The sequence below is a fragment of the Marmota marmota genome, unplaced genomic scaffold (genome assembly GCF_001458135.2).
Source record: "Marmota marmota marmota unplaced genomic scaffold, marMar, whole genome shotgun sequence".
NCBI classification, from domain to species: domain Eukaryota; kingdom Metazoa; phylum Chordata; class Mammalia; order Rodentia; family Sciuridae; genus Marmota; species Marmota marmota.
The window spans coordinates 539,637-565,623 of record NW_025999984.1 but is presented as its reverse complement, the minus strand read 5'-3'; the positions used below and the strand labels follow the sequence as shown (position 1 = coordinate 565,623).

At 44.9% G+C, this 25,987-nt stretch overlaps 3 protein-coding genes across 14 annotated transcripts in view; 2 read left to right on the top strand and 1 right to left on the bottom strand.

Annotated features, from left to right (window-relative positions):
* Positions 1 to 17: 17 nt before the first annotated feature.
* Positions 18 to 13,939, top strand: Flot1 (flotillin 1). Of its 4 annotated transcripts, none has more exons than XM_015507141.2 (13): positions 19 to 203; positions 501 to 557; positions 832 to 907; positions 993 to 1,083; positions 1,370 to 1,513; positions 1,637 to 1,756; positions 1,844 to 1,939; positions 2,322 to 2,474; positions 11,487 to 11,668; positions 11,951 to 11,996; positions 12,123 to 12,260; positions 12,489 to 12,653; positions 13,640 to 13,939. In XM_015507141.2, exons 2-13 carry the CDS (start codon positions 515 to 517, stop codon positions 13,667 to 13,669), a joined length of 1,284 nt encoding a protein of 427 aa, XP_015362627.1. In that variant the 5' UTR covers positions 19 to 203; positions 501 to 514; the 3' UTR covers positions 13,670 to 13,939. The 4 variants fall into 4 exon arrangements, with proteins under 4 accessions (XP_015362628.1, XP_015362627.1, XP_048661934.1 ...); XM_048805977.1 differs by having other exon boundaries at positions 485 to 557; XM_015507142.2 differs by lacking the exon at positions 1,370 to 1,513 and having other exon boundaries at positions 18 to 203.
* A 2,438-nt stretch (positions 13,940 to 16,377) lies between these two features.
* Positions 16,378 to 20,335, bottom strand: Tubb (tubulin beta class I). The gene is made up of 4 exons (XM_015507122.2): positions 20,092 to 20,335; positions 18,565 to 18,673; positions 17,872 to 17,982; positions 16,378 to 17,606 (listed from the first exon to the last, which is right to left on the bottom strand). The coding sequence occupies exons 1-4, from the start codon at positions 20,146 to 20,148 to the stop codon at positions 16,549 to 16,551; spliced, it is 1,335 nt and encodes a 444-aa protein (XP_015362608.1). The 5' UTR covers positions 20,149 to 20,335; the 3' UTR covers positions 16,378 to 16,548.
* Positions 20,336 to 21,634: 1,299 nt separating this feature from the next.
* Mdc1 (mediator of DNA damage checkpoint 1) overlaps positions 21,635 to 25,987 on the top strand; it is a 16,491-nt gene continuing 12,138 nt past the window's right edge. Inside the window, exons 1-2 of one of the 9 annotated variants that reach the window (XR_007348746.1) lie at positions 21,635 to 22,850; positions 25,370 to 25,508. Coding sequence is in view for 8 of the 9 variants with exons in the window: in XM_048805974.1 (XP_048661931.1) it covers positions 25,373 to 25,508 (136 nt within the window). In the remaining variant the exon portion in view is untranslated. The other 8 variants (XM_048805974.1, XM_015507120.2, XM_015507118.2 and 5 more) reach the window with 8 other exon arrangements.

Sequence of the window (25,987 nt, the reverse complement as noted above, 5' to 3'; positions counted from 1 at the left end):
ACAATCGCGCGGGGCCGAGGGGTTGGTCCGCGGCGGGGGCGGGGTCGCGTCTGCCGCAGCAACAGGGCGCGGCCGGTTTGGGGGCGCGCGTGTGGGCCCAGCTTCCAGTAAGGGGGGACCGCCGCGTTCCTGCTGGTCTCCCAGCTCTGCACGCCCCTGCCCTTCCCGAGACCCCAGCCCCGCCGCCTCCCGCTTCCGGGAAGGTGAGTGGGGGAGGCGAGATGAAGCCTGGGGCTGCAGAGGATGTGCCTGGTGGGGAAAGGTCTGGGGCCCTCAGGCGCGGGAGGGCTTCATCTGATAAAGGGGAAAGGGCGTGCACGCGTGGGAAAGGGTCCTTGGGAATCTTAGGAATTTCACAGAGACTTAGCGGACCTCTGAGCACCGAAGGAATTGAGCGGTAGCGGGTGCAGACTGGGTGGGTCTGTCGGAAGGGAAAGGGTTCCCTCCCTTGGCCGCCACAGCGCTCCTTTCCCATCTGCAAAAGCTTCTTCTTCCTCCAGCTCCGGTTTGAACCATGTTTTTCACTTGTGGCCCAAATGAGGCCATGGTGGTCTCGGGTAAGTATTCTCTTTCCCACAAGTGAACCCCAAACCCCTATAAGTCTGGTCTCTGCCCCTTCCTCCCTCTACCAGCTCCCGACCCCAGACCCCAAGCTTCTGCCCTCTCATGACCTCCAGCTACCTGCTTGAGTTAGGAACTCCCAACTCCAAGGCCCAGGCTGCCTTCCCCAAAAGCTCCCATATCCTCTCCCGTGGGCTGTTCCTACCCTCAAGTTCTTCATTCTAACACATCCTAGTTGTATCGTGGCTGCATAATGCCTTCACCTTGCAGGTTTCTGCCGAAGCCCCCCAGTCATGGTGGCTGGAGGAAGAGTCTTTGTACTGCCTTGCATTCAGCAAATTCAGAGGTAAGTAGGAAGAGAATCAAGGAAGGGGAACCTCAGTTTTCACTCTACTCTTTGTCTTACTGTCGACCCCTTCTTTTTCCCATAGGATTTCTCTCAACACACTGACCCTCAATGTCAAGAGTGAAAAGGTTTATACTCGCCATGGGGTCCCCATCTCAGTCACGGGCATTGCCCAGGTGAGGCTTTCAAAGCCTTTCCCCACCAAAGTCCACTTCCCAGTCTCTCTGTCCCACACATTAAGAATTTTCTGACCATGGCCTTCTCAATATCTGCCTCAAAAAAAAAAAAAAAATGTCTCTGCTATTGTCCTACTACAGCCACCCCAAGGCACTTGGCTCCTCCTCCTCTTTCTCCCTGAGATAGAAGAAACTGCACTTAGAGGCTTCCCCTTCCCTCCCTACTTCTTCCTTGGCTTCATGATACCTAATGACACCCCCCCTCCCATCCCTACTCTGGCTGCAGGTGAAAATACAGGGGCAGAACAAGGAAATGTTGGCGGCTGCCTGCCAGATGTTCCTGGGGAAGACAGAGGCTGAGATTGCTCACATTGCCCTGGAGACGCTGGAGGGTCACCAGAGGGCTATAATGGCCCACATGACTGTGGAGGTGGGCTTGGGGACAAGGAAACATCCAGTAGAGATGCCATACTGAATGGAGCCTAAGGACTCAGCTAATCTGTGAGACATGGTGGATCTGAGAGCTTAAATTCCTACCATTCTTTTGTCTTAGGAGATCTATAAGGACAGACAGAAATTCTCAGAGCAAGTTTTCAAAGTAGCCTCCTCCGACCTGGTCAACATGGGCATCAGCGTTGTTAGCTACACTCTGAAGGACATTCACGATGACCAGGTGAAACTAGGCAGCTATTCCTTCCCTACTTCCTTGCTCCCATCTCAAAACCTCGTGACAACTCTGGTTTCTGCACCTCTCCCATAGGACTATTTGCACTCTTTGGGGAAGGCTCGAACAGCACAAGTCCAAAAAGATGCCCGAATTGGGGAAGCAGAAGCCAAGAGAGATGCTGGGATCCGGGTGAGAGAGATGGGAGTTGCTCTGTCACCATAGGCTTATAGGACACACAGTGAAAAATGGGTAGAAGGGGCAGAGCTAATGAGACTATAGTACTGGGTTGGCAGGAAGCTAGGTGTGGCTGTGTATTCATGCCGGTAACCCCACCTATGCTGGGAGACTGAGGCAAGAGGATCAAAAAAAAAAAAAAAGTTGGGGGTTGTAAACCAGTGGCAGAGGACTTGCCTAGCATGCATGGCCCTGTTTGAGAATTGTAAGAAGTGAGTTAGCAGGGGAAAAAATGAGGCCTGGGATAAAGGCAGTGAAGCCTGGTGAGGGGCAGGCTCTCATCCATGGCCTTCCTCATTCTGCCCTGACTTTTCCTACCTGATCTGTGTTTGGACAGGAGGCTAAAGCCAAGCAAGAAAAGGTTTCTGCTCAGTACCTGAGTGAGATCGAGATGGCCAAGGCACAGAGGGACTATGAACTGAAGAAGGCTGCATATGACATTGAGGTCAATACTCGCCGAGCACAAGCTGACCTGGCCTATCAGCTTCAGGTGAGAGCTGCCACACTAAGCAGATGGCCAAGCTGCTTATTGCCCCCTCCTACTTCCTCCTGTGCTCTCCATTCCAGCACACCACTATTTATCATTCTAACTTTGATCTTATTCTGGATCTCCTTTTCTGATCTACCTCCCCCCACGTGAAGAGAGACTCAAAATACTCAAACTTGAGCTGAAAAGCAAAGGAAAGGCATGAAAGGATGTGAGCCAGATAAAAGATGCAGCCCATGCACCACTTGCCAGGCTGTACACTGTGGCATGGGTCTGCATCCACAGAGAGGAAGTCACCTTTTTCTGATTTGTACAAGAGCACACAATAGGCTAATAGCAGCCCTGATGATCAAGACAGAGTATGAGGAAGGAAAACATGGACATAGACATTGAATCCTGAAAAATGATCTATGGGCATCCCTTAATATTGCAAGGAGGTATAACTGATTCCTGTTATTCATGGATCCCATATCTGAAAATTTGCCTATTCACTAAAATTTATTAGTAACCCCAAAATCAGTACTTGCAGCACTTTCATGGTCATTGGCCTATATTGAGCAGAGTAGTGCAAAATCCTAGTTGCCTGATGCATAGCTTGCAGACAAGGTCAAACAAGAAGATGCTCTGCCTTCTTGTTTCAGCTTTCACACCATAAACAGAGTCATTTTCATGGCATATTTACTGCCACACTTTTTGCATTTTTTTGTGCTTTTTGTTGGTGATCTTGCTTTTCAAATGGCCCCTGGGGCTGGGAATGTTGCTCAGTGTTGATTGCTTGCCTAATATGCATTAATCTCTAGATTCTTCAGCATCACAAAAATAAATAAATAATAAAATCATAGGCCAGGCATGGTGGTACATGCTTGTAATCCCAGTGGGTTGGGAAGCTGAGGAAGGAAGATCGAAAGGATGAGGTCAGCCTCACCAATTTAGTGAGGCCCTAAGCAACTTAATGAGACTCTGTCTCAAAATAAAAAAGTTGTGGGTATATGGCTTAGTGATTAAGTGCCCCTGGGTTCAATGCTGGTACCCCAAACATAGTGCTGAATTGCTATCTGGAATCTCTTAACACGAGAGGCTCTGATGTGCCTTATAGGAAAAATATATGTTACATAAGCTTTGTTCAGGCATGAATTGACATACTGTTAGACATGAAGTCTGTGTTACTGAACCAACTAAATAATATATAAAGTGTCTTTAAACAGAAACACATAAAACAAGCTTATGTATTGATTGGTTGATAAAAATGTTATGATTAGCCAGGCACAGTGGCACACACCTATAATCCCAGCAATTTAGGAGACTAAGGCAGGAAGACTGCAAATTCAGGACCAGCCTGGGCAACTTAGTAAGACCCTAAGCAGTTTAGTAAGATTCTGTTACAAAGTAAAAAACAAAAAATGACCCTTGGTTCAGTCCCTATTACCAAAAAAATAAGTTTTGATCAGAGGCTCACAGGAATCTGACCCATATTTCTCCTAGGAACAAAATAAGTATTAGCTAATTCAGTGTTCATGGCTATTTTACAAAACCAAACTAGGGTAAGTAATAAGAGTCAACGTTACCTTTGAGACTTTATCTGAAGGATAGCTACATTGTGAATTTTGTTTTTGCCAAGACTTGGTACTAGCTGAAAGTAAGTTGAGGTACAAAACATCTTTAATTATGATGTAGAATTTCAGCATGGTTTGACAGATTATTGGCAGTACCATACTGCTTTATTACTCAAAGTACAGTCCATCTAGAAGCAGCAGGAACACTGAGAAGGTTAGTGGAAATATAAAATCTCAGGCTCCAGGCTAGACTGACTAAATCAGAATCAGAATCAGTATTTTTAACAAAATCCCAAGGTGATTTGCATGTACATTGGAGTTTGAAAAATATCACATAATAAAAACACTAGCTTACGGTGAGACTGTGGATATGATTCTTTTTTTTTTTTTTTTTTCTTCCTGGATTGAACCCAGGGGTGCTCTTTCAATGAGCTACATTCCCAGCCCTTTTTTCCACCTCCTGGGTTTCTGAGATTATAGGTGTATACCACCAGGCCTGGCTGGCAAGATTTTTGTATTAGTCTCCTTTCTGTTACTATAAGAAAATATTTGAGATAATAAACTATGAAGAGAAAAGATTTATTTTAGCTCACAGTTTTGGAGGTTTCAGTCCATGATTGGGCTTGTAGCAAGGTACCATCGTGGAGGGAGTGTGTTGTGGAGCGAAACCATTCACCTCATGGCCATGACATAATGGCCCACAAGGCCCCAACTCCTAAAGGTTTACCACCTCTCAGAAGTATCACCCTGGGACCAAGCCTTTAGCACTTAGGCCTTTGGAGGACACTTATCCAAACCATTACAGTTCCTAACCTTTTAAAAAGGCTTTCCTTGTCTGTAAATCCAGGCATGCTGGATGGGCTCCGTTTAACTCTTATCAGTTTCTTATGTGCCAGACACTGTGCTAGGTACTCACAAAGTAAATATTCATTTAGCAAACAACCTATTTAGTGTCTATATGTGACAGATTTCTATATAGGGGAAGGGGAATACTGGGGATTTAATCCAGAGGCGCTTTACCACTGAGCTACATCCCCAGTCTTTTATATTTTTTGTTTTGAGAAAGGGTCTCACTGAGTTGCCCAGGATCTTGCCAAATTGCTGAAGCAGGCCTCAAACTTGTGATCCTCCTGCCTCAGCCTCCTGAATCACTGGGATTACAGGCATGTACCACTGTGCCCAGGATAGAGATTATTTTGAAAATGAGGATGAATGTATGAATAAGACAGAAAAGATTCTCATTCTCAGGAAGCTTGGGTTATAACAGAGGAAACTACTAATAAACAAATACATGACCTTCTCAGGCTATAATTATTTGGGTCCCCCCCCCCATTTTTTTTTGCAGTGCTAGGAATCAAACCCAGGATCTTATGCATGCTAAGTTCTACCACAAAGCTACATCCCCAGTCCTTATAGTTATCTTACCTAAGTGCTGTGAAGGAAATAAACAGGGTAATGTGAAAACTGTAGGGAAGACTATATCAGGTTAGGGGTGGACAGAGAAAGTGTCTATGAGGAGGTGATATTTGAGATAAAACCTGAAAATAAGAAAGAGGTATCTAAGCGAGGAGTTTTAGGTCTAGAACATTCTAGGTTAGTTCTGATTAAATAGATATGTGACGGCTCAGCAGCACATGCCTATAACCCCGATACTCAGAAATCTGAGGCAGGAGGATCCAGAGTTCAAGGCCAGCCTGAGCAATTTAGCAAGATCCTGACTCAAGAAATAAAAAAGATTGGGGATATGGCTCAGTGAGAGAGCGCCCCTGTGTTCAAGCCCAGTACTGCAAAAAATAGTCTTGTAGCCATACACAATGGCACATGCCTGTAATCCCAGCTACCTGGAAGACTGAGGCAGGAAGGTAGCAAGTTTGAGGTCAGCCATGGCAACTTAAAGAGACCCTCTCTCAAAATAAAAAGGAACTTGGAATGTAGCTCAGTGATAGAGTGCTTTTCTAGCATGGATGAAGCCCTGGGTTTACTTATATATAGTACTACCAAAACAAAACCAATCATGTGTCCTAATGACTAGGTAAAGGGACCAATAAGTACAAAGACCCTGAGCTTGAGCTTGGTATGTCTGAGGAACAGAAGATACCTGATCTGATGTGGTTGATATTCTGAGTGTGAGAAGAAGAAGCAGGCAGGACCCGAAACAGACATAGGATTTGGATTGAGACAGAAGATAATTCAAAGCACAATGGAAAAAGCTATTAGAGAACATTACTCAGGGAGACGCTATGGTCTAGTTCACTTTGCAGCGGGTGGGGGTGTGGTGTTTGTGTGTGTTTGTTTTGCTAATCTACATCCCCAGCTGTTTACGTTTATATTTTTTAAGGATCAGTCCTATTGCCTTGCAGAGAATGAATTATCAAAAGAAAAAGACAAGGTGGGTTGGCATGCTTGTAGTGCCAGCTACTTGGGAGGCTGAGGCAAAAGGATCACTTTGAGGGCAGCCTGAGCAACAGAGCAAGATCCCATCTTTAAAAAGAAAGAGGGAGGCTGGGGCTGGAGCTCAGCAGTAGAGTGCTCGCCTGGCACGTGCTGGGTTTGATCCTCACCTCCACATAAAAATAAATAAATAAAATAAAGATATTGTGTCCAACTACAACTAAAAAATGTTGAGAGAGAGAGGGGGAGAGGGAGAGGAAGCAGGAGATGAATTGGAATCTTTTTCAAAGATGGTGGTGAATGCCTATGATCCCAGCCACTAGGGAGTCTGAAGCAGAGGATCACAATTTTGAGGCCAGCCTCAGCAACTTAATTAGAACCCTGTCTCAAAATTAAAAATGAAAAGGTTGGGCTGGGGCTGTAGCTCAGTGACAGAGTGCTTGCCTAGCATGTCTGAGGCACTGGGTTCCATCCGTAGCACTGCATAAAAAACTAAACAAACAAAGACATGCTGTCTATCTACAATTATAAAAATTTTCTTTTTTTTTTTTTAAATGAAAAGGCTGGGGCTGGGGTTGTGGCCCAGTGGTAGAGTTCTCACCTAGCATGCAGGAGACACTGGGTTTGATCCTCAGCACCACATAAAAATAAAATAAAGATATTGTGTCCACCTAAAACTAAAAAATAAATTTAAAAAAAATGAAAAGGGATGTAGGTCAGTGGTAAAGGACTCTCTGGGTTCATTCGTCAGTACCAAAAAAAAAAAAAAAAAAAGATGAGTTGAGCAAATGCAGCTAAATTATACTTTCTAAAAATTTCACCAAAACAGAGTGATTTGTTTTTTTTTTTTTTTTTTTAAAGGTATAGATGAGGGCTGGGATTGTAGCTCAGTGATAGAGCGCTTGCCTTGCATACATGAAGCCCTGGGTTCAATCCTCAGCACCACATAAAAATAAATAAATAAAATAAAGATATTGTGCCCAACTACAACTAAAAAATAAAATATTTAAAAAAAAAAAAAAAGGTATAGATGGAGAAAATAGGAACAGACACCACAGCATTGTTTTGAAAGCTGGAGATCAGTGGTAGTTTACCAAGCTGGTCTGAGACTGCTGAGCTTGACATCTACAGGGAGGAAGACAATGAAGGATCTAAGGCTCAGGAGCTAGCAGCACCAGGTGCCCTTGGAGCTATAATAAATGCTGGTGAAATAGGAGGAATAGGAGAAAAGTAACTTAGGACTAGTGCCCTTTGCTGGCCTCCTACTCTAGGTAATGGCTTCTTCCCTGCCCCAGCAGCATTTATTGTTAGAAGAAAGTAAAGCAAGGGGATGTGATGAAGGCTGTCCTGGCACAGGTGAGGGCTAGACTACTTTACCAATAAGAGGGGCATGAGGGACTAGGGTTGTGGCTCAGCGGTAGAGCACTCGCCTCACACATGCAAGGCCCTGGGTTCCATCCTCAGCACCACATATAAATAAATTAAATAAAGTTTAAAAAAATAAGAGGGGCATGAAATGATGGTTAACCTTTTGAATGCTAAGTGCTGGCAGCCAGCCCCTTCAACCCCATGCAACTCCCAAAGCTCCATCTTCCAAAAAAGAGATGGGAACACTGCTCTGGGAAACATGACCAATTCAAGAAGAAAGACTTCAAGGTCCTGAATTGGAGACTTCTCTAGTACATGGTCTGCTCAGATCACCCCAAAGGGGAAAAAGAAAAAAAAAAAAAAGTCAAAGTCAACAAGGCTCACCCATGCACTCAGAGCCTCTTTTCAGTGTTTAGACACTCTTTACCCAGAAGAGACAACTAGGAATTACCTGATCAATGAGGATATCCTCCATTGTGGAAGACAAAAGAGCAAAAATTATTTGAAGGATGTGTAATATCCAGAGAGAAGAAGGTTTGAAAGAATAGCTGCTTAATGGCAGAGCATGTGCTTATTAGCATGTGTGAGGCTTGGGTTCAATTCTCAGCACCAAAACAAAGACAAAAACAAAATGTCTTCTGTGAGATAAGAGGAAAGCCCAGGGTCAGGAAATCAGGACATAGAACAGAAAACAAACAAAAAAGAGCACATAGAAACTAATAAGGTGGCAAAAATTAAAAAAAAAAAAAAAAAAACAGAAGAAAATTCTAGTAAACTTCCCAAAGGAAAGAAACAGTTGGAACTATTAGTAAGGATAAAAATATTACAGACCAGTCCAGGAGCTTCAGCAGAACAAAGAAAATAGGAAATCACCAATGGATTAATTCAGAAATGTATATTTGCACTGAAGGGCAGAACTCCTTTTATTTAGGCAGATTTGGTAAGAAATGGTCCACCCAGCCAGTGTGGTGGCCCATACCTGTAATCCCAGCAGCTCAGGAGGCTGAGATAGGAGGATCCTGAGTTCAAAGCCAGCTTCAGCAATAGAAAGGCACTTAGGTACTCTGTGAGTCCCTGTCTCTAAATAAAATACAAAATAGGGCTGGGGTGTGGCTCAGTGGTTGAGTGCCCCTGAGTTCAATCCCTGGTACCAAAAAAAAAAGAAAAGAAAGAAAGAAAAAGAAATTGTCCACCAAATGTCTGACACAATGAATGAAAAATATGTATATCAAAATAATCAATATGAAAGAACACTTATGTCAGAGAGAGGGAGAGAGCTAAAAGCTTCCAGAGAAAAAGAACAGATCTCAAACAAAGGGCTAGGCAGCAAAAAACAAAAAACCCAGCACAGTAGCCCACATTTAGAATTCCAGGGACTTGGGAGACTAATGCAAGATCGAAAATTTAAGACCAGCTTCGTCAATTTAGTGAAACCCTCAGCAACTTATCAAGACCCTGTCTCAGAATAAATAAAAAGAGAGATATAGCTCAGTGGCAGAGCACCCCTGGGTTCAATCCCCAGTGACAAAAATAATAAAACCTTACAGTAACAAAAATGACTTAAATTTTCTTAAGATGGAAGACAGTGGAGCAGTGCCTTCAAAATTCTGATGGAAAATTTGTTCCAACATAGAAACTGTTCTCAGCTTAATTGTTCAAATAGAAGGGTAAAATAAAATACTCAGAGAAGTAAGATCTGTAAATAAAATTTTTGTCTTCATATTCTGAAGGAGCTACTGGAGGTTCAGTTGCACCAAAATGTGGGCAGAAATAAGAAAAGGTGGTGGGGGGGAGTTGGTGACAGGATACAGGGACTCCAGTATAGGAGACAGGTGATCCTGCACACTGGTGTAGAGGGCAACCAGTCCAGTTTGGAATAGTTTTGAAAATTAAGGGTCAAAGACAATACCAGACACCGTATCCAGAATTAAGAGCTGGGTCCAAAAGAAAGCAAATGAGTTGGGCACGGTGGTGCAGGCCTGTAATCCCAGTGGCTCAGGAGGCTGAGGCAGGAAGATCCCGAGTACAAAGCCAGCCTCAGCAACTTATCAAGGTACTTAGCAACTCGGTGAGACCTGTCTCTAAATAAAATATACAAAAGGGTTGGGGGGCTGGGGATGTGGCTCAGTGGTTGAGCACCTTTGGGTTCACTCCTCAATACCAAAAAAAAAGAAGAAGACTAAGAAAGCAAATGAACCATCACTTGTACTGATGAGACCTATAGGTCTGATGGTTTGTGGCTGAGCTTGAGTAATAGAACTATGGAGAAGGGTATTCTTTTCCTGGTACTTCTCCTCATCAACATCTTGGCAAGAGCCTTTTGATCCCTGTGCACTACAGGAATAAGAAAAATCTGCTTAAATAAGAGGAATTCTGTATATACACACACAGTCTTCTGGGTATGGTGGCACATACTTGTAATCCTAGCTGCTTTGGGAGGCCAAGGCAGGAGGATTGCAAGTTTGAAGCCAGCCTCAGCAACTTAGACCCTGTCTCAAAATAATTCCCACCCCCAGTACTGAGGATTGAATCCAGGGTCTTGCATTTGCTAAGTGTTTGACCACTGATCTACACCCCAAGCACCAAATTAAAAAAAAAAAAAAAAAAAGAATGGGCTGGGATATAGCTCAGTGGTAGAGAATTTGTTTAGCATGCACAAGACCCTGGGTTCAAGCCTCATTATGGAGATGGGAGGGCTGGTCACAGTGGTTGCTTCCTAGGTAGTTTGGGGAAAGAGATGAGAGGAAGCATTACTTCATATCATCTACTTTTTTCTTTTGAACTTGTGCCGTATGTTAAAAATAAAAATGAAAACCATTTTTATCCAAGATATCCACCGACTTGGCAAAAAAAAAAAAAAAGTCAGCAGTCTGTTGCATTAGTTGGGGCTGGAGTTGATGGTGGCCCACACTAAATTAAGGCAGCAAAGATGGAGAGAGGCAAGGCTGGGGTTGTAGCTCAGTGGTAGAGTTCTTGCTTAGCATGTGTGAGGCACTGGGTTCAATTCTCAGCACTGCATTTAAATAAAATAAAGGGTCATGGACAACTAAAAAAAGTATGGAAAAAAAAAAAGATGGAGAGAGGTGGATGGATTTGAATGAAAATGTGAAGGTAGAAGATCACCAAGTGCTCAGCATCCTCAAGGTATTTATACTGTAGAAGGAGACAGTGGTGCAACAGATTAATATGTAAGCTTCTCTGAGGGACACTTAACCCCCTGCTTGAGGGAGAAGAGGGAGCAGGTCCTGGCCCCACCTAGCTCTGAAGCTAATCTTCAGATCCCATTTTTTTTTTTTTCTTTTAGTACTGGGAATTGAACTCAGGGATGCACTACCACAGAGCCACATCCACAGCCCTTTATTTTTTTATTTTGAGACGGCATCTCACTAAGTTGCTGAGGCTAGGCTGGAACTTGTAATCTTCCTGCTTCAGCCTCCTAAGTGCTGGGTTTACAGTCATGCGATCTCTAATTGGCTAGATCCCTCATCTTTTTTCCTGGATCTGAAGAAGAGCATGAGGCTGCCCCAGGGCCCTGCCTTGGATCAGTATGGGAAGGGACTCCACTGAGCAATGCTGAGCAGACTGGGAACCGATTTCATGGACCTAATCCTATTTTGATACTTCATCCTGGTGCCCTGGTCTCTGGTTCCTCCCGGATACATGGCTTTTTAGCTCTGACTTTGAGGGGCCCCCTTATACCCAGGTGGCCAAGACTAAGCAGCAGATCGAGGAGCAGCGGGTGCAGGTGCAGGTGGTGGAGCGGGCCCAGCAGGTGGCGGTGCAGGAGCAAGAGATCGCACGCCGAGAGAAGGAGCTGGAGGCCCGCGTGAGAAAGCCGGCGGAGGCTGAGCGCTACAAGCTGGAGCGGCTAGCCGAGGCGGAGAAGTAAATGCTCCCTCATTGGTTCCTTTTTTTTTTTTTTTTTTTTTAAGTTGTAGATGGACACAATATTGTTATTTATTTATTTTTTAATATGGTGCTGAGGATTGAACCCCGTGCCTCACACAGTCCCAGCCCTCCTTGGTTCCCTTTTGACTCTTCTGCCAAGCTTACCTGCCGAGGGAGAGCTGAAGCCTTCCCCACCCGGACTCCTAAGGAGCTTGGTTTGGGTGGGGGGGGTGTCTCACCCCTCCTCCGCTCCTCCCTCCACTTCCTTTCTGTCCCTAGGTCCCAGCTGATTATGCAGGCAGAGGCAGAAGCCGAATCTGTTCGGGTGAGTTAGGATGTGGCTCCTTGCTGGCTTATGGATGAGTGGTTTGTGGGTTCCTGCATGGCCTTGGGTTTCTTGTTCTTAATTACTCCCATTAATTCCATTACAAGTATTCTGTACCTTGGTCAGATGCGCGGGGAAGCCGAAGCCTTTGCCATAGGGGCCCGAGCCCGTGCAGAGGCTGAGCAGATGGCCAAGAAGGCAGAAGCGTTCCAGCTGTACCAGGAGGCTGCCCAGCTGGACATGCTGCTAGAGAAACTGCCCCAGGTCTGGGGGTAGTATGGGCTCTGGGAGAGAATTCACAAGCAGGGATTGAGGGGTGAGGTGAAATGAGGAGGTTGGGGAGAACCAAGCTAGGGGCCATTAAATTAGGAGTGGGAATTAAAAGCCAGAGAGCAAAGTGAGAAAGCATGAAATAGAATAAGGGTCTTTAAGTTGTTTGATGAGAGATGAGGCCAGATCATGGGCACTCACAAGGCTTGTCTTACCCACCAGGTGGCAGAGGAAATCAGTGGTCCCTTGACCTCAGCCAATAAGATTACACTGGTGTCCAGTGGAAGTGGGACCATGGGGGCAGCCAAAGTGACTGGGGAGGTACTGGACATCCTAAGCCGCCTGCCAGAGAGTGTGGAGAGACTCACGGGTGTCAGCATCTCCCAGGTGAGGGTCTCTGGGGTGAAGAATTTCTGAGTTTCTGTGTCATGTGATAGAGTAGGCCTAGTATTTCACCAGCACCCAGGACACCTGGGAATCCAGATATTAACTGCTTTCTGTGTGTCAGACACACTGATACGCTTCTACCTAGATGGGTTTTTTTTTTTGTTTGTTTTGTTTTAAACTACTTTTAGGGTATGTAGTATTTTTACAAAGTGAAGAACACTACTTCTGACATGTAAAGTAACAGCCCACTCATAGCTGGTGAAGCTGGGCCTGTGTTATTGTTTCATTAATACAGGGAAGTAGTTGCAGCCTGTTGATAATGAATTAATTCCAAGCCATAATTATCACTGTTTTCCTTGGTGCCTCAGTTTACTCATCCATGGATTATGGAAGAGGTCAGATAACAGGCCCTGGAACACTGTTTTTGTGTGAATTCTGGCCCAATGCCTGCTAGCTTAATCCCTCTGATTCTGTATCCTTACCTTAAAAACGAGTTAATAATAGAAACTACCCTGTTGAATTGTTAAGAAGGAGCTGGATGGATAGCTGCATGGTAAGCGAGACCAGCACTCACAAGACCCTGGAGCCTACACCACCCCCACTCCACTCCCCCCGCCAAAAAAAAAAAAGCTTTGAACTGTTCAAGAAATACTTTCAGTGATCAGAACCATGCCTGGCACATAGTAAGCATTGTTTGTTAAATAAAAAGTATGTGTACAGATGAAAGCATTGGATCATACCAGTGACTTTCAAGCTGGGTTCCTTGGAGCCTTCATGAGGTCTACAGTACAAGATAAAGGGCCAAGGGTAGTTCTACCCTCTTCAGTGACATTTTATACATGGGTCTGAATGACTTTGCTTGGCAGTGCACTACAGAAAGATTCTTGGACTTACGTGTCCTCCCTACAGCCCATTTATCTGAGTGGGGGCCTGGGAGATCAGGGTACCTGGTTTGCAAGTGCCATCAATTCTTGTCTTTTTGCCAGGTGAACCACAAACCTTTGCGAACAGCCTGAACCCTCAGCCCCTGCCTGTACCCAGCCTCCAAGTTGCCTGAATGGTTCTGATGCATGCATCCCAGCTGACCTCCCTGAGTATCTTTTGACAGTGGGGTTCCCTACATCTTGCCAATAGCCTGTGCCTTGCCTTGAAGGGGGTTGCTCCCCTTCCCAAATTCAGTCTGCCATGACTCTCAGTACCCCAGAGGTCCCCTGCTAGCCTTTGATGATCCCACTCCACCCCATCCCAACTTATTTAACTTCCTTAAATAAAATTGTCTGAGCCTATTGTCTAGAACTTGTTCCTGACAAAGACTGAGGAATGGTCTTGGAGGTTCTTATCAAATAAATGCTTAGTTAAGTATGAACGATTAATAGAACCAGTTCAAAATGGATGCTAGAATGTAGCTTGCTCCCTTGCATTTAATAGCTTTCCAGACTGGAAGAAAACAAAGTTGTTTGTATACTATTAAGAGTTGTAGTTAATTTCTTCCCCAACATGTTGGTTGTAGCCAGAAAAGCACACTAAGGATCTGGGCATGGTGAGTGCACACCTACCTGTAATTCTAGCAGCTTTGGAGGCTGAGACAGGATCACAAATTCAATGTCAGCCTCAGTAATTTAGCAAGGCTGTAAGCAACTGAGACCCTGTCTAAAATTTAAAAGGAGCTCAGGGGTAAATTGCTCCTGGTACCAAAATCCCCAGTACCAAAAGGGGTGGGGGAGGACTGGGAATGAAGTTCAGTGGTAAAGTGATCCTAGGTTCAATCATTGTAATAATTGCTTTAGGGACAGGGGTTTTCGCTCAATAGGTAGAGTGCTTGCCTGCCATACACAAGGCCCTGGTTTCAATCCCTAGTACCATACACACAAAAAAAATTGCTTTACTTCTTAAATCTACTTCTTAGAATTACTGAAATTATGGCTGAGGAAAATAAAACAGCCCTTGCTGTGTCTCCAAAGGGGATTAGTTTCAGGATCACCCCCTGCCCCAATACCAAAATTCATGGATGCTAAATTCCTTATACAAAAATGCAGTATTTGCATGTAACACACATATCCTCATGCATACTTTAAATCTTGATTACTAGTAATATCTAATGCTATGTGAATGGGTCTGGGGAATGTGGCTCAAGTGGTAACGCACTCGCCTAGCATGCGTGAGGCACTGGGTTTGATTCTCAGTACCACATAAAAATAGTGTCCACCTAAAACTAAAAATTTTTTTAAAAAGTGAACGTTATGTAAAGAGCTCATCTGGGGGCTGGGGGCTTGGCTCAAGAGGTAGAGCACTCACCTAGCATGCATGAGGCACTGGGTTCCATCCCCAGCACCACATAAAAATAAAGGTATTGTGTCCACCTATAACTACAAATATACATATTTTTTCCCTTTAAAGAGTTGATCTATATTGCTTAGGGGAAAGACAAGAAAAAGTCTTATATTTGATATTTTCAATCTGAGGTTGTTGAATCTGGGCTAAAGAGCTGCTAGGATAGCTTCTTTTAGTTGTGGGTGGACAGTGTATTTCATTTTTATGTGGTGCTGGGGATTTAATCCAGTGCCTCACACATGCTAGGCAAACACTATCACTGAGCCACCACCCCAGCCCCTATAGGGTAGATTTTTAAGACTAGTTTATATATTCAGAAGCATTATTAGATGGCAGTCTCCCTTATGTGTATTCCTTGCTTTATCCCCAGGGGCCTTAAGACAGGCCATTTTTCCCTTGAATATGTATCTGCTTTCATAAGTAAACCTCTAATGCTTTGGGTCTGGGGTGGGGAGAGGACAGGAAACAAAGGCAATTAAATGTGATATTCTCATCAGTTTAAGGAGAGCAGAATGTAACTAACTTTGGACTCCATTCCTCCACTGGCAATCTTCCCTAAATGAGCACACATCTGGCAACTTTCTTTTTTCCAATTTCCATTTATTTTTGGCTCTTGGGGCAATGTCATCTTTTCAATATGAAAAAAAGCAGCAAGTTCAACACAAATTAGAAATCTGAAGTGTAGGATAGGACAAAATCAACAGTAGGAAGGAAAAAGCAATAGCAAAAGAAATGAGATGTTCTTTAAAAAAGGGTTTTGTTGCCCCTCCTCTGGAAGAGTACTATCACATTTAGGTGGTAGTACATACCTTTCCACATATCAGACATATTACTCTTTGGAGGGGGGTGAAAAGGTGGGGGTCGGGGAGGACAATTCTGGAAGCTTAGGGACCAAGGCTGGCCTTCTCCTTTTTGAAATGCACTGAGAGAGGTAAAGCAGAAAGAGGAAGGATTCACACCTCTCAGAGTGGGGCAGATTCCTCTAAAGGAAGAGCACAACATGGACAGCTGAGAGGGAAGCTGCAAATGGAAATAATACTGTTAACACCTCTCCTGAAGCTGAGAGATGGAGCATGGAAGTGCCTAAATGACTGTAAAAGCATAGATTCCCCTCTTTAAAAAACTGTCCTAAAATGAAAAATCCCATCCCCATCACAAGTGATTTCTACGTGCTGCTACCTTCTACCTCGTACTATTTTGCCTTAGGATGGTGGCCACTAAAAGCACCTGGCTAGTTCTAAATGGGATCTGGACAAGAACCAGCTTCTTGGGAGAATCATTTTGGAAACAGAAGATATTAAATGGACAGATGTGAAAAGTAGGTACCAGAAAGAAATGCAGGGTAATCCAGAATGGAAGAAATTTAAGTTTGCCAGAGTGGAAAGAGGAGACATTCAAGAAACAAATATTTATTGAGCGCCTAATATGGGTCAGGCACTGTTCTGCATGCCTCCCAAAAGGAAATAAAAAAGGAAAAAAAGAAAAGGCAGTTAACACAAATTCTGAAGAAAGGGGCAGCGGAAGGCTGGGGAACTGAGAAGCCTGAGGTGATGGGGGAGCCGCCTTAGGCCTCCTCTTCAGCCTCCTCACCGAAATCCTCTTCCTCTTCTGCGGTGGCATCCTGGTACTGCTGGTACTCGGAGACAAGGTCATTCATGTTGCTCTCAGCCTCGGTGAACTCCATCTCGTCCATACCTTCACCTGTGTACCAGTGGAGGAAGGCCTTTCGGCGGAACATGGCAGTGAACTGCTCTGAGATGCGCTTGAAGAGCTCCTGGATGGCTGTGCTGTTGCCAATGAAGGTAACTGCCATCTTGAGGCCACGAGGTGGGATGTCACAGACAGCTGTCTTGACATTGTTGGGGATCCATTCCACGAAGTAGCTGCTATTCTTGTTCTGCACATTCAGCATCTGCTCATCTACCTCCTTCATGGACATCCGTCCACGGAAGACTGCAGCCACGGTGAGGTACCGACCATGGCGGGGGTCACAGGCAGCCATCATATTCTTCGCATCAAAGACCTGCTGGGTGAGTTCAGGCACAGTGAGGGCCCGATACTGCTGGCTTCCACGGCTGGTAAGAGGGGCAAAGCCAGGCATGAAGAAGTGGAGACGTGGGAAGGGCACCATGTTGACTGCCAACTTGCGGAGGTCAGCATTGAGCTGGCCAGGGAAGCGGAGGCAGGTAGTGACACCGCTCATGGTGGCTGAGACGAGGTGGTTCAGGTCTCCGTAGGTTGGTGTGGTCAGCTTGAGGGTACGGAAGCAGATGTCATAAAGGGCCTCGTTGTCAATGCAGTAGGTCTCATCAGTGTTCTCTACCAACTGATGGACGGAGAGGGTGGCATTGTAGGGCTCAACCACAGTATCAGACACTTTGGGTGAGGGTACTACACTGAAGGTGTTCATGATTCGGTCAGGATACTCTTCCCGGATCTTGCTAATGAGCAGGGTGCCCATTCCGGAGCCTGTGCCCCCTCCCAGTGAGTGGGTCAGCTGGAAGCCCTGTAGGCAGTCACAGCTCTCTGCCTCCTTCCGCACCACATCCAGGACTGAGTCAACCAGCTCAGCCCCTTCTGTATAGTGACCCTTGGCCCAGTTGTTACCTGCCCCAGACTGACCTGTAATGGGTTAAAGAGAAAGCTTAATTAATTATTTAAGGTTTGGAATGTACATGTTTCTACCTTTCAACTTTTAGGAAAATTCCCTTAGAGGTAGCTCCTTTCTCTTTCACCTGTGATATATTTTCATAATATCCCAAATAGTCATTTGCCTCCACCCTCCATTTCAGATTTCCTGTAACTCTCCAGTGCAATAATCATCTAACTTTTGCTATTTCTTGCACCTAAATAAAAGAATATCACTAATAACATCTGCATAACTCACCAAAAACAAAGTTGTCTGGTCTGAAGATCTGGCCAAAAGGACCTGAGCGAACAGAGTCCATAGTCCCGGGTTCTAGATCCACCAGGATAGCACGAGGAACATATTTGCCACCTAGAGAGAATCAGGTAGATGTTTGAGAGCTGGCAGTGGGGAAGGTTAAGCAATTGCTGTTAGGAAACAGCCTCATATTTAAATTTGTCATGCCAAGCCCAGCCACCAGGTGGCAGCAGAGCTAGTCTTTGGCCCCTTTATGGTGGGTGTCTAAAGAGGAAAATGATGGATTCATCCAAAGGGGACAATGGGCCCCCAAGAATGGAAACAGCGGAAACACTGGCTCATGTCTGTAATCCCAGCTGCTTGGGAGACGGAGCCTACGCTGCTCTCACTAGTTAGAGAGCAGCTTAGGACAACTTAGGTAAGACAGTGTCTCAAAATACAATTAAAAATAGCTGGGCGTGGTGGCACACGCCTTTAAACTCAGAGGCTTGGGAGGCGAGAAAGGAGGATTTCAAATTTAAAGCCAGCCTCAGCAATTTAGCGAGATCTTACCTCAAAAATAAAACATTAAGCGCCCCTGGGTCCAATCCCTGGTACCATAAATTTATTAAATTAATTTAAAAAGAACGAATAGAAAGAGATCCTGTAGAAGTGTTAAAGAAACAAAACCCGACTTTCCTGGGCTCCTGCCCTCACCTGTGGCTTCATTGTAATACACGGAGATGCGGTCCAGCTGCAGGTCACTGTCCCCATGGTAGGTACCAGTGGGATCGATGCCGTGTTCATCACTGATCACCTCCCAGAACTGCCAAGGAAAAGCAATGAGCCCTAAGTAGTGCAAAACCCACGCAAATATGCCTCTTCACGGGATCTACATTCCAGATGGGTTAGTGGTAAGCCCTGTTCTAAGGCTTGGCATTCCGTTATCTGCCTGCCACACCTTTGCCCTAGACACTTGCACATTCAGGAAAGCGGTAGCTTTCGTAGCTCGGGATGTTAAGATGATATGCTGCTGGAAGGCCTGGCGTTCGCTAACGTGGGAGTGAACACATGGAAGGGCTATCCGTTCCCCTTGTAGGAACAGCCCCTGCATGCCGTACTAAAAGGGCCGTGTCTGAGCCACCTAGGGCTTTTGCAGTCGACCACCCCCTCCCTCCACGTGATGGCAGCGCACGCGCACTTAAAGAATCCGACAAAAGGAGATGTAGCGCGCGGGCGGGGCTCAAGGCAAATTCCGCGCGCTTAGGGGCGGGACTGCGCTCCAGCTAGCGCGTCCCCGCCGGCGGGCAGGGCTGCATTGTCCCCGCGCTCCTGGGGCGCCTGGGCCCCGCCCCCCACAGGACCCCGCCCTTCGGCTACAACGTAGCAGCCGCACTTCCTCTCTGCCCCTCCCCCGCTACACTGTAACCGCGCTCAAAAAAAAAAAAAGAAAAGAAAAAAAAAATCCCCTAAGGCCTCGGAATTTTATTCTCTGGCCAGTTTTTTTCCCTCCCCCCCCCAACTTGCTTTATTCTTTCTCCAATATTTGGTACAGAGGGAATTACTTAATAGAAGCACCCCTTCCACCTTCTCTAAGAATGTGTTGACGCCCTAAAAGGTCTTAGAGGCAATGAAAGTTAAAGGAAGCCCCTATATATATTATTCTCCATCCACATAAAAAGACGGGAACGCCCCTCGGGTATCGCAGAAACACCGAGGTCTCCGATCCTTTGTGAAGGTTGCGCGTAGTGTAGCCCACCCTGGTGCAGTGTTCCCCACCTTTGCACTGGGACTTTCGGCAGCTGCCCGCCCAGCCTCAACCCTTCCCCCGCCAGTTTTGCTCTACAAATCCCCGCCAAGCGGGGGGAGGCGGGATCCACATGGGGAAAACCTCGCCTCGCTTTGTCTCGGACCGTTTCCGCATCACTCCTCCCTGGTCCTTGGACCGTTAGAAAAATCTCCTTTAAGAAAACCCTTACAGATCCTGGGTCTTCCAGGCCCCCAAACCTGAAAGGTCCTTTTAGTAGCACTCCCCCAAAAATGTGCCTGCCAAAATAAATTGCCCATCTTTTCAAAATCAAATGCTACTACTACAAATGTGTATCCTTACAAGTAAAAAACTTTTGGAAGGCAAAGCTTGGTTAAGGATGGAGAGTGCAAATGATCCCATAACCATCCTTCGTAAATTAATCGGGATTTTTCTTCTAAGAAATATAATTAAAAGGAGAGGCTTAAAATTCTTACCTTGGCACCGATCTGGTTGCCACACTGACCGGCCTGGATGTGCACGATTTCCCTCATGGCTAGAATTTATTTTAATTTATTTTTGCTCGCCTCAATGTATGCTCGGGACAAGGAAATATGTAATTCGTTTTCTGTGCTGGTCGCGAGCTGAAAGAAGGAACGTGCCCGGGAGGATGGAGCAGCGAGATCCGAACGCGACGGCAGGAAGATTCTGAGAGGCAGAAGAGCAGGGAGGGCGAAGGAGGGAAGGCGGGCAAGGCGGGGCGCGCGTGCGCCAGGGATGGGAGGCGGGAGAACGGCACCCGCTGGGCGGCGGGGAGACAAAGCCTTCTCCAGCCTGCCGCTGATTAGTCGATGCTGATCATGTACCAAACGGCCATTGGTTTCTACGCCAGTGCACTAGCGCAGTTCTCTCTGGGAGTCGTAGTCCTCTATTGTTGTCCACGCTGCAAAATGAAGTTACGAATGGGTGGGTACTTGGTATTTTGCTTTTTGTGGTTTTCTTATTTTTTTAATGAAAAATGACCTTGCACAAGATTCTTTCTATGTCAGAGGTTTTTGTGGGGTTTTTTTTGTTTGTGAAAAAATGAAATCGTTCTTGGTATGTGGGAGTCTGGGGTTCCAGGAGCTAGGAGGTGGGGTAGGCACGCCCTGAAAGCTGCCCACTGCGGTAGCTCTCGGGGAGACAGGACTGCTTAGCTCAGCGAAAACTGGAAGAACTGTGGTACCCTCTTATGCTACATACATCTAGTCCTTTGGTGACCTTAGGCATAAACTTCAGTAAAAACCCCGTTCCCCAGACACCTCACAGGAATAAGGAAGGGATTATCCTCCTCTTTCTTTGGGACTTTTGAGTAAGAAGGCAAAGCTTGGTTAAGGATGGAGAGTGCAAATGATCCCATAACCATCCTTCGTAATTAATCTTAAAAAAGAAAAAAAATTGTAGCAAGTGCTTTTCAGAATAGAGAGGTTGTCTGGAAGGAACGTTGAAAGAATAAATTGAATAGTTTAGTGAAGCTGAGATCTGGGATTTGTGGAGCTAGAAGTCTCTCTTGGTCCATGAGGGGATCAGGGCATTAAGGTAGAGTTTGAGGACACCTTGGTCATCTTGTCAAAAGGGAACTATGTATGGGGTGAGGTTCCTGATAGAATTTCAGTGTCTTCCCAGCCTGCCTTTATTAGACTCTGAGATGAAGTCAGTAATTTTTCAGTTTTCTAATTTCAGTGACTAGGTGTGGCTATTGCAAAGCCTCAGGATTTAAAAGGTGGGGAGGAGGAAAATGGGATGGGCTCAAGTATGAACCTCTCTGCTTCTTCCCAGTGAGTCATTCATTTGATAGATACCAAGTATCCACCAAAGCAGGATACTATGGATACAAAAATGTTTAAGAATTAGTTCTTTGACCCACAGAATCTTGAGAAGTGTATTAACAAGAAGGTGGTGTAACAGTAATAATGTGGTAAAAAAATCATTAATTGGGGGGAGGGGGCTGGGGTTATGGCTCAGGCTCAGTGGTAGAGTGCTAGCCTAGTATGCATGAGGCACTGGGTTCGATCCCCAGCACTACATAAATATAAAAAAATAAAGACATTATGTCCACCTAAAAGTAACAAATAAATGAATAAGATCATTCATTCACATTTGACCAATACACAGATCAATACCCTTTTCTAAGTCACTTAATAAATAAAGGAACATCAAATTATATAAGGCCCCTCTACTCTTTTAAAACATGTTTTAAATGTCTAGGGTGCGCTTGCAATGAAAGCAGTTACAGCGTTAGAGGAAAGACATTCAGAATTTAAAATTATAGAGAATTTGATTCAATTAGTCTTCAGGAACCTAAGCACGTTATTTAATTTCACAGAGCTTCAATGCTTCGTTTATGAAGTCAATTTTAGCATATTTGTTATAGACACAGTTAAGATACAGATCTTACTAGATTATGCACGTGTCAAATTCTCACTATTCTCTTCATGTCTTATGAAATTAAGTAAATGATTTTTTCATTCTTTCCTCGTCTCTTGAAAGGGAAGCACAGACTTTTTAAGATGTTAACAAAACAGCATTCTCTGTTTGCCTAGAAACGTTTGCTTTAGGTTCTTCCATTTAGGAAAATGACCCCAAAATGTCCGTCAGGGATATATTCCCATGAACAAATGACATGATTTCTACTAAACAAATTAAAAGGAAATTAAATTCCGCTGCAATGAGTAGTCCTCAAGCGCCACGTCTACGGGCTATACTCCAAACTGCAGCCTCGAGCCACGACTGCAACCGCAACCCATTTTCATGTCTCATGAGTCAGCGGACTCCATGTCTGGGAGGACCGCGGAAGGGCGCTCTGGATGCAGGATTCGGTAGACGTCTATGGTAGAGCCCTTCTATCTGCTGCCAGCATTCTCTGGCGCCAGACTCTCTGGTCGCGGTTTGGAAATCTGCGCGGGAAGTGGGCGGTAATGGGTTGTCCCTTGGAGCTGCCCAATCGTGGTGCGTTATTCCGTAAACTCCTGGCGGCCTCGGATTATATTCTACCTTAACTACCAGTCCCCTGCGAGCAGTCTCCCGTTTGAGCCGTGAGGGGGCGGGGAAAGGGCGGACCTTCGAAAGTGCCTGTGCTCTGGGAGCTTCATCAATCAGCGACTGCAGCATGTGAAAGACAGCTACAAGAGCCAATCAGCGATTCAAGTCCCTTCCGGACACGCACTCGCGCCACCCAGGTCACGGCCGTTACTGGTGGCGCGCGCGGCGACTCAAAGTAGGTAAATTCTGGGGGCCTCGCCCTCGGCTCCCCGGGTACCATCTTGATTCCTCCGGAGGGCGGGAGGGGCGTGCCTTGGGTGCGACTGGGTGGAGGTAATTTAGAAATTTGCTTCTTAAATTGTAATACTCATCCTTGTCTGGAGCCCTGAGCCGGGTATGAGCACACAGAAAGACGTTGGGCTACGAGGGAACCCATTGGGGTGTGGGGGATCAAAGATCTTGGCCCTTGGAATTGGAGCCAGGGGTCGTGGGCATCGCTGAATTGGCGCGTCAAAAGGACGGAATTAACACTTTCTCCATGGGGGCGTCCTCTTTTTCCTAGCAACAGTTTTCCTCTAGGGTGGCATCTTTCTAGGTAAATTCCACTCATGCTATTTTGAGTTTCTACCTTCTTTTATTTCTTCTTTCATCAGTAGGCTCGATGATGTCTTTTCCATAGGGTAGGATTCATGTTTATGTTTGGTTCAGGATGTATCCTGAATACTTCCAACTGTGCCAGGTGCACCATAACCATAAACATGAATGATGGACCCTAGGGATAAGACACAGTTCACTGATCCAGTCCTGGAAGTAGTGTGAAGGTTATAAGGTTTACATCATAGAGTCCTTGCTAAAAAGTTTAGATTTTATTTTATGCTATGGGCATTGAAAACCATCAAGAGACTATTATACAGGGAGAGAGATTATTTGGGTGATCTTGGGCAAGTCCCTTAACCCATCTATGTTGAAGTTTCTTTATCTGGGAAAAAGGAGAATAATAATACCTACTTTACAGGGAACAGCAGATGAGTCAGTGTAAACTATTTAGAACAGTGCTTGACACATAGAATCCTCTTGTGTATACCAGCTGTTATGTTCTTTACACTTCAGTCTGATTACACTGAGGCGGTTTGATACAGTGTAAAAAGTGGGCTTTGCAATCAGAAGCATATTTATTTCTGTCTGCCCACCTATCTGCTGTGTTATCTTGAGCAAGTTATTTAATGTTTTAGCATTAGCTGACTACTGTGCCTGACAATATAATACCCAACACATGCTTGGCACATGTTAGCAAAATGGTTTTTCAAACTGTGAGTTGCACTCCAGTAGTGGATGGTGAAATCAATTTAGTGGGTTGAAATCAGCATTTAAAAACTATAGTGAATTGGGCATGTAAATATAGGCCTGTAATCCTAGTGACTCAGAAGACTCAGGCAGAAGGATCATAAGCCTTGGCAGCTTAGCAAGGCCCTGACTAAAAATTAAAAAAATAAGAAAGATCAGTGGTAGAGTGCCCCTGGACTCAATCCTCAGCCTCCCAAGTCACTGGGAATACAAGTATTCATCACCACATCCAGTTCTCAAAACTTTCTTGAGGTGGACCCTTGCCAAGGTATCTAGGCTATTAGATCTAGGCTATTGGGCTTCAGTGGTTCTCCTGCTGCATCATGCCCAGTTTTCAGTTTTATTTTAGGTTTGAAAAGCACATATTTGTATATAGTTTGTACTTGGAACATTGTGATATTTCTTACTTTGTGTCATAGTAAAAAAAAAAAAAAAAAATTTCAGGGGCAAGGGTGCATACCTGTAATCCCAACAACTCAGGAGGCTGAGACAGGAGGATTGAAAGTTCAGGGCCAGCTTTAGCAATTTATTGAGGCCATGAGCAACTTAGTGAGACCCTAAGGGCTAAGACAAAAAGGGCTGGAGATGTAGCTCAGTAGTAAAGCACCCCTGGGTTCAATTTTCAGTAACAATAAATAAATAAATAATAATAAGTTATTTTAGCCAAGCGTGGTGACGTACACCTATAAACCCAGTGAATCAGGAGGCTGAGGCATGAGGATTACAAGTTAAGACCAATCTCAGTAACTGTCAAGACTCTGAACAATTTAGCAAGATCCTGTCTCAAAATAAAATATAAAAAGGACTGGGGATGTGGTTCAATGGTTAAATGTCCCTGGGTTCAATTTTTGGAACCAAAAAACGTAATAAAAGGGGCTAGAGATGTAGCTCAGTGATAAGTGCCCCTGGGTTCAATCCCCAGTACCACAAATCCCAGTACTGGTTCAATACCCAGTATTGGAAATTGAACCCAGAGTCCCATGCATGCTAGATCATTCTACCACTGAGCATTATCCTCAGCCCTTTTTATTTTTTTAAAGACAGGGTCTTGCTTAGTTGTCCAGGCTGGTATGGCACTTGAAATCCTACTGCCTCAGCCTCCTGAGTAGCTGGGATTATAGGCATTTACTGTTGCACCCAACTTAAAAGACTTTTTAAAATCAATAGTGCAGGGGACTGAAATCAGGGCCTTGCACTTGCTAGGCAAATGCTGTACCATTGAGTTAACACATATAGCCACCCCAGAATTTTTTTTTTTTTTTAAATGCTTCAGAAGGATAGAAATAGAGTGATTGGTGGGAAGAGAAGCATCAATTACTTTTACTATCCAGGTTTATCCCTACTTATCATTCTCTCTGATGCTGTGTATGAACAAGTAATGGGGATGATGATAATGTGTTTCCTTCCCAGACCATGGAAGACACCCAGGCCGTTGACTGGGATGTTGAAGAAGAGGAAGAGACAGAGCAATCTAATGAATCCTCAGGATATATCTTGGAGCCTATAGGACGACTGCATATCTTCAGTGGTGCCCACGGACCAGAAAAAGGTCAGAGGGTATTGAGTGCTGAAGTATGGATATAGGTCTTTTATTTTTCTTGGTTGGAGAGTTACAAGTTTACATTTGTTTCAAGGAAATATGAAAAACTGTTTTACTAGGTTGGATAAAAGGGGACTGACAGATGATTGTTCTAGGCTACAGCCCTGGACACTCTAGGAGTTATTTTACGTTGATAGGAGAAGATGAAGAGGATCAAATAAAAATCTACTGTGGCTGGCGTGGTGGCACACAACTGTAATCCCAGAGGCTCAAGAGGCTGAGGCAGGAAGATCATGTGTTCAAAGCCAGCCTCAGCAAAAGGGTTGGGGATATAACTCATGGTTAAATGCCCCTAGGTTTAATCCTCAGTACCAAAAACAAAAAAATAAAAATACCAAAAACCTACTGTGGTCTGGAAATGGATGGTAGTGAGGTAGTAATGATTGCACAACAATGTGCTCTTTTTTTTTTTTTTTTTTTTTTTTTTG

Excerpts from the sequence above, each read along its gene's own strand:
- Flot1 (XM_015507141.2), top strand. The coding sequence starts at position 515 with ATGTTTTTCACTTGTGGCCCAAATGAGGCCATGGTGGTCTCGG. Across the intron at positions 1,514-1,636 it reads TGGCCCACATGACTGTGGAG|GAGATCTATAAGGACAGACA; the intron begins GTGGGCTTGGGG and ends CTTTTGTCTTAG. Across the intron at positions 2,475-11,486 it reads ACCTGGCCTATCAGCTTCAG|GTGGCCAAGACTAAGCAGCA; the intron begins GTGAGAGCTGCC and ends CCTTATACCCAG.
- Tubb (XM_015507122.2), bottom strand. The coding sequence starts at position 20,148 with ATGAGGGAAATCGTGCACATCCAGGCCGGTCAGTGTGGCAACCAGATC. Across the intron at positions 18,674-20,091 it reads GCAACCAGATCGGTGCCAAG|TTCTGGGAGGTGATCAGTGA; the intron begins GTAAGAATTTTA and ends TTTCCTTGGCAG. Across the intron at positions 17,983-18,564 it reads GTATTACAATGAAGCCACAG|GTGGCAAATATGTTCCTCGT; the intron begins GTGAGGGCAGGA and ends GATTCTCTCTAG.